The sequence below is a fragment of the Quercus suber genome, unplaced genomic scaffold (assembly GCF_002906115.3).
Source record: "Quercus suber isolate HL8 unplaced genomic scaffold, Cork oak 2.0 scaffold_160, whole genome shotgun sequence".
In the NCBI taxonomy this organism is placed as follows: domain Eukaryota; kingdom Viridiplantae; phylum Streptophyta; class Magnoliopsida; order Fagales; family Fagaceae; genus Quercus; species Quercus suber.
This window is the reverse complement of record NW_027069621.1, coordinates 1,226,273-1,232,978: the sequence shown is the minus strand read 5'-3', so window position 1 is coordinate 1,232,978 and position 6,706 is coordinate 1,226,273. Positions and strand designations below refer to the sequence as shown.

The 6,706-nt window shown below is 35.8% G+C and overlaps 1 protein-coding gene across 1 annotated transcript; it reads right to left on the bottom strand.

Annotated features, from left to right (window-relative positions):
* Nucleotides 1–4,943: 4,943 nt before the first annotated feature.
* LOC112007410 (calcineurin B-like protein 10) lies at nucleotides 4,944–6,210 on the bottom strand. The gene is made up of 5 exons (XM_065777596.1): nucleotides 6,085–6,210; nucleotides 5,838–5,946; nucleotides 5,685–5,737; nucleotides 5,228–5,272; nucleotides 4,944–5,144 (listed from the first exon to the last, which is right to left on the bottom strand). The coding sequence occupies exons 1-5, from the start codon at nucleotides 6,163–6,165 to the stop codon at nucleotides 4,944–4,946; spliced, it is 489 nt and encodes a 162-aa protein (XP_065633668.1). The 5' UTR covers nucleotides 6,166–6,210.
* Nucleotides 6,211–6,706: the final 496 nt, after the last annotated feature.

Below are 6,706 nucleotides of genomic sequence, written 5' to 3'. Positions count from 1 at the left end.
TGCAAATTTGCCTATGACAAGTTCGAGGCAAATAAAGAGAAGGCGAAGCTCTATATAGTTAGATGGATGAGCATGCAACAACAGTTATATACAGTAGAGACCCAGTCTTCATTGTTGAACACTAGCGGGGGAGACCACACCCATAGGGTTTCCCTCATGGACATGACATGCACATGTGGCAAATGGGAAGCAAACAAGATCCCCTATTCACACTTGATAGCAGTTTGTGCCAAGCACAACCACGATGCCACTGAGTATATGGATCGTTTCTACCTCGTGGAAGAATGGTATCATAGCTACGAGCCAATATTCCAACCACTTAAAGATAGGTTAGAATGGCTGGAGCCAGAAGAAAGGAGAACCGTCATGCCAAAACCGTGGTTGATCCGTGAGAAAGGTTGGCCCACGTCCACGAGAATCTGTAATGAGATGGATGACGAGGGTAGGGAGTTGCCAACCTCATTGTGGATTGAGAATGGACCAAAGTTGAAATGTGGGCTGTGTCGCCAAGAGGGTCATAACCGGTGTACATGTCCAACGCGTAATGTGGCATCAACAAGCCGTGGTGCTACGTAGCAGGTAACAATTACAATTCATAGTAACAAGGGGGTATCATAAGTTATTCTTCTTTGCATGTTTATGTATTACATAATGAGTTATAAGTAAGATTCATGGAGTAATTTTTAGTTTAGAACCATGATAGTAATACCATTGTATCAAATTTAGCTATACTTTGGGCAAGCTTCAAGGTTCTTCTGCATCTATCAATTCATGCTATTAATTAATGTGGGTTGTATACTAATTTTTGTGTTTGTTACTATGCAGAAAGGAGGCAGTCTTGCAACAACGGGAGGTTTGTAGTTCCAATACTGTTGCCATGTCCTGTGTGCCAAAGGTGCCAGAGTTTCTACGTACCGTAGATGAAGTGGTTAGACTGACTGAAGAGAACAAAAAAAAGGTGTAACTCAAATGCGCAAACTCCATGTTTGCCTAAAACCATTGTTGGCGTGTGCTGTCCAAGTTTCAAGTTAAAATTGTGAATAATGTTTAAAATGTACAATTGACCAATATATTTTTGTACATCAACGGATTTAACTGTATTAAGTTTTTACTTACAAACAAGCTTGTATGGATGATTTTCTTACTCACGTAATAGAAATGAGGGAATGATTAATTCATGGAAGTGGTTGGAAGTAGATATGAGTTCTTGTATAGCATGGTTGTGAACAGGTCCACTTTCACTGGCTTATGAGAAGGCCAACATTGTATTGGTGTGGACACTGAACATAACTCGATTTTACATGTACCGAGTTATGTGGAACACCCTTCTGGACACTTAGATTCCTCTTGGACTGCATCTGGATCAGTCCAAATAACTACTGGGCTGGGTGGTAAAGGCCACAAAACATAACTCGATTTCTGTAGAATCGAGTTACGTAGATGACAGTTCCCGTTTTACATTACACATAACTCAATTTACAAATAACCGAGTTATCTGTAGTACCCTTCTGGACCCTTGGATTCCTCTTGGACTGCATCTGAATCAGTCCAAATAACTATTGGGCTGGGCGGTAAAGGCCACAAAACATAACTCGATTTATGTAGAATCAAGTTACGTGGAAGACAGTTCCCGTTTCACATTACACATAACTCGATTTACAAATAACCAAGTTATGTGTAGTACCCTTCTGGACCCTTGGATTCCTCTTGGACTGCATCTGGATCAGTCCAAATAACTACTGGGCTGGGTGGTAAAGCCCGCAAAACATAACTCGATTTATGTAGAATCGAGTTACGTGGAAGACAGTTACCACTTTATAGTACAAATAACTCGATTAACAAATAACCGAGTTATGTGGAAGACCACTATGGACATAAATTGGGCTAGGTTGGTCTGTGTTAACTCCACATAACTCGATTTCAGTATAACCGAGTTATGTGGAAGAGAGTTACTGACACGTTTCACATAGTTCATATAACTCGGTCTCTAAGTTATCGAGTAATTAAGCTTAACCCGATTTCCTTGGTATCGAGTTACTTGCAAGCCATACAGCACTACATGGATTCCTTTAAATTTACATTGCACACAACATGGATTCCTGTGAGATACAGTGCACATAACTCGATTATTTAATAATCGGGTTATGCGGAAGGCCAGGCAATTTGCTTGATAGTATATAGTACTCAACTTACGAAGAATCAACTGTTCAACTTCTCTGCGAAAAGCACCAGACTTTGGAGAACCAGAACAATGGCTTCCCAATGGCAGAGAGACAATAAGGATGGTCCGGCTGATCGTACGTTGAGGTCCCCACACTTTTATAAGATTATTCTGCCTCGAGCTCTTCAAGAAGGACAGATTGTAAGTATACATAAATTCATGATCTTTTTTCTCTCTGGAACTAATATGCTAATACACGTCGTCCATTAGATCTTATTTTTTATGATTTTTGAAAAAAATTTACATTTGTTACATGTAGTCATAAAAACTTTAATTTTGCAATACATATGTTACATTTGAAGAAGAAAACATAATCACATAACAGAGTGCTTTTATCTCAAATTACATGATATGAACGAAAAATCAAACAGGGATATGATAGACCACAAACTGAGGAAAAGAAAATATACAGAGCACCATTTTCAATTTTTTTCCCTTATGAAGAAAATATGAAAAAGAAAATATACAAAAGATTGGACTTAAGTATCTTCCTTGAACAATTATAATAGGAAAGTTTTGAACAAGGTGATACAGAGTAGAATAACAATTATAATACTGAGCATTTTTGTGCCTCTCTTAATTGGAAAGTTTTGTTTGTTGAGTTTAGATAGAGGGTAATTTAATAAAATAAATTTCTCTTACAGTTCTTTTATTTGAGACTTAAGTCTTTTTGTTGTTTTTTTAAGTTTTAAATTGTTTGTCAATACTGAATTAGTTAGTCACAAAGCATCAAATGCAAAAAAACTATACTGAGGATATGTGCTGATACTGAGGATTTGTTTTGTCAATACTTAATTAGTTATATTTTGTGTTACATTTCTTGTAATGGTAGCTGCACAACAAGAATATATGTGAACTCAAATGCATGTGTTTATTTACAAAGCCTGCATTAATGTTATGGAGATTCTTTTTGTACAGTGGATTCCAACAAAGTTTATAAGCAAATATGGAGTTGATTTGTCCAATACAGCCTTTCTTAGGATTCCAAATGGTACAAATTTGAAAGTCAAGGTGACAAAACATGCTGGGGGGGGTTTGGTTTCAAAATAGTTGGTGCGAATTTGCAAGCTATCATGGTCTAACCCTGAGGCACTTGCTAGTTTTCAAATATATTGGAAATTCGCACTTTGATGTACTCATATTTGATGCCACCGCAACAGAAATAGACTATACTTTAGATGACCAAGCCCAAGTTTGTAGGATGGAAGATAATGAGAGTGATGATGACTCTGTTGAAATCATGGACGGCTTTACTAAGGGAGAGGGTTCAGGTTTGAATCTCACACTAAGCTTCAAGGAACTGGTTGATTGTTATTAGCCTGTTTACTATTAATTTCATGTGCATCACTTCGTATTTTCATGTCATTTCAGGATTAGCTCATGGGGTTGGATAAAATCGAGTAGGATGCACAAGCAGTTCGTTAGTTAAACTTGAACTTCACTAATGTCCTAAGAAAGATGGCGGTGTAGCTGAAAATCTTGTGAGAGCCAATGCTTTTAAATTAGAGAATCCCCATTTCACTGTTACCATTCATCCATCGTACATTGATGGCAAGGACCGTGCGGTAAGCTTTCAGCTTCACATAAATTGTTGGGTTTTAGTCATGCCCTCTTTTTTACTTTGATTTTTCATAGATCAATTAGAAAGCATGTAGCTGATACTTGTTGCTAATGATTTGTGTAGTTGTGATTTTAGGGGAAAAGATGTATATATATCTAACATCTTAGGTTCAACAATTTTTGAAATATTGCTTTCCATATATTTTGTACAGAGTTTACCCCGGGCCATTATCAACTACTTACCGAGAGAAGGCTTTAACAAGGACTACAGCAAAGGAAGTATACTCACAGTGAAGCTCTAGGTTGTGGACCGATTATGGCCTATGAAGTTATACATTTATGAACGAACTGTGGGTGCATCATGTGTCATATTTGCTGGGTGGTCTGCATTTGCAAGGGAAAATACGTTGTGAGTAGGAGATCTTTGCATATTTGAGCTGATCTTGAGGGACGATGTTGTGTTGAAGGTCCACATTTTCAGATGCATCGAATAAGTGGTTATGGTGGATGCAATAGTCAGTAATGTGTTAAACTTTAAACTTTGGATGTGTTTATTTTGCAACTACTAAGTTTATCAGTTTATTTCCGTTTTTGTTTTTGGAATGGACTGTGGACTTCAATATAGCCTATAACAAAGTTCACAGGCAGGTAACCACGCAAGAGAAGAACCAAATGTAATAGACACTCAATTCAAAAATAGCATTGAGAAGTTGATCTGGCATTTATTACTTTATGCTACAGTAGATTGCTAAGATGTTAAATGCATAAAAGGAATTTCCCATTTTACCATACCATCCTAACTTCAACTAAGTTAAGAACCCAATTTTCCATATTCTTTCCCATGTTTCTCAGAAATCAGAGGCAAATAAATAAATAAAAACAATATCTTGATACAAGTTCCATGAGAAAACAAACCATGCTTCTAAAGACAAAAGATAAAACGAACAGCAAGGGCAATTCAATGTCAAAAAGTCTGGCGTATGATCTTACAAAGTATTCATATTTGCCTTTTTTTTTTTTTTTTTCTTTTTTATAAGTATCATATTTGGCTATCTTTTTCAATCACTCAAGTGTAAACAAAGGAATCGAACGCTGGGTTTAGAAACAGAACTTGAATAATTTGACAAGTAATTTGTTTGGACAGGAAAAGCAGAATTCATAGTCACAATAATCTATCAGCAGTTGTAATGGTAGTAATGATAATAATAGTAATAAATTTAACAATAAAGTGAATGGAGAAAGTGAGATACTTTAAATAAGCAAGTGTCATGTTCTTCAGAAGTGTTGGATGCCCAACAGCAAAAGCCTTCCATTCTTCTTTGCTAATCTTGCCATCCATATCAGCATCAATATCAGCAAATGTCTAAGTAAAGAAAGAAGTCACTGTCAGTGCACAAAACTTCAAAAATAGGGTATCAGAAGAAAGAATTTTGACATCTGCCTAACCTGTATACCAGATTCTAAAAGAATGGCAACAACCATCTGCCTAACCTGAGATCTCAACAATGGTTCAACAGTAAAATTGATGGTTGGGAAATTTTAGGGATACCAATAAATGAAAACAATAAGGAATGAACATGCTACAATCTCATCTTTCTCCAATTAGAAGTACATAATGGACCAAGTATTTGAATGGTAATAGGAGCTATACTATTAAAAAAAATGAAAAGTTCCATTTCGAACTCCAAATGAATTTGATTTTAACATTTTATGTTTTACAACATTGTCTGTTAGCAGAATAGTCTTCATGAGTCAAGGACACACATGAAACTCTTCTTTATCAATGTCTTTTGGATGAAAAGAAGTAATAGATAAGATTTACACTATGTTTCAAAGTTCAAAGTTCATCATTTCTTTCTCCTTTTCTCCCGACCCAAAACAAGCTCGTAGTAAAGATACTCACTTCTTCCTTTTCAATATATCCAGTCTGTCTCAAATCATACAGCCTAAATGCAACTGCATAAAAACCAAAGGAGAAAACAAAATCAATAGCTTCAACCGAGTGAAAAGTTTGCATTTATAGTTGCATAAAGTAGAAATTGCTTCAACACTTAACAATCAATTTTGTCATCCATAGGAGCATGAGGATGGAAAACACCGAGTGCACGAACAAATCCCTCAAAATCAATGACCCCAGTTTTCTTGTCACCAAAAAGATCAAATACCTAGGTAAGAAAGGGTAGCAATTGAAAGAATTAACTGAATCACAAATCATATCAGCAACACAAGTCATCAATTTAATCAAGTTTTGAAAAGAAGAGCTTGATCATTAGAGTCAAGCATAAAAGTCAAAGCAAAATTACCCTGTCCAGAAAAAGATTCTCGCCCACTGGCATTCTAAACAGTGCCAATTGGAGCTCTTCCTTCAAATGACAAGCATACATAAGGATTACAAATTTAGAGTCTGGTTACTTCTAGGACAGAGTTCTAAAACTGCAACAAAACTCAATCATTTGAGCCAACGCAAGATGCATAGTGTACAGATGAGTAATTAACTATTGGATGAAAATCAAGATAGCAAACAAATAAATTTATTATTCATATATTATAGAATTGCCTTTGAGGTTGTCTTAGTTAATCTCTCACATATGTAAATATAACACATCTATGTCCTATCCCCAAATAGGCTAGTAATTACTACAAATTGCATGTAAATACAAAGCAAATCAATCTCAGAAGAGTAATGCAATGCATCAGAAATTCTGATCCTGACTAATATGGTTCATTAGTTTTATTTTTCATTTTAGCAAGATTGGTCATCACAAACAATAGGATTACCCTCCTGACAGTGATAAGAAGGATTGTCTGTGCTCTCAATATGATTTCTCTCAATCTAGACATACACAAAATCAATAAAGTATGGATATTTATACAATTCATCTGATTATTCTTTGTGGTAAATACTCAAGTAGATGTCGCATTATT

Bases quoted from the DNA above. Each gene is read 5' to 3' on its own strand.
- LOC112007410 (XM_065777596.1), bottom strand. From the start codon at position 6,165: ATGTATGCTTGTCATTTGAAGGAAGAGCTCCAATTGGCACTGTTTAGA. The intron at 5,738-5,837 runs GTTAAGTGTTGA...GTTTTTATGCAG, and splicing joins TATGGATGACAAAATTGATT to TTGCATTTAGGCTGTATGAT. The intron at 5,145-5,227 runs GTTAGGCAGATG...TTCTTTACTTAG, and splicing joins TTTTAGAATCTGGTATACAG to ACATTTGCTGATATTGATGC.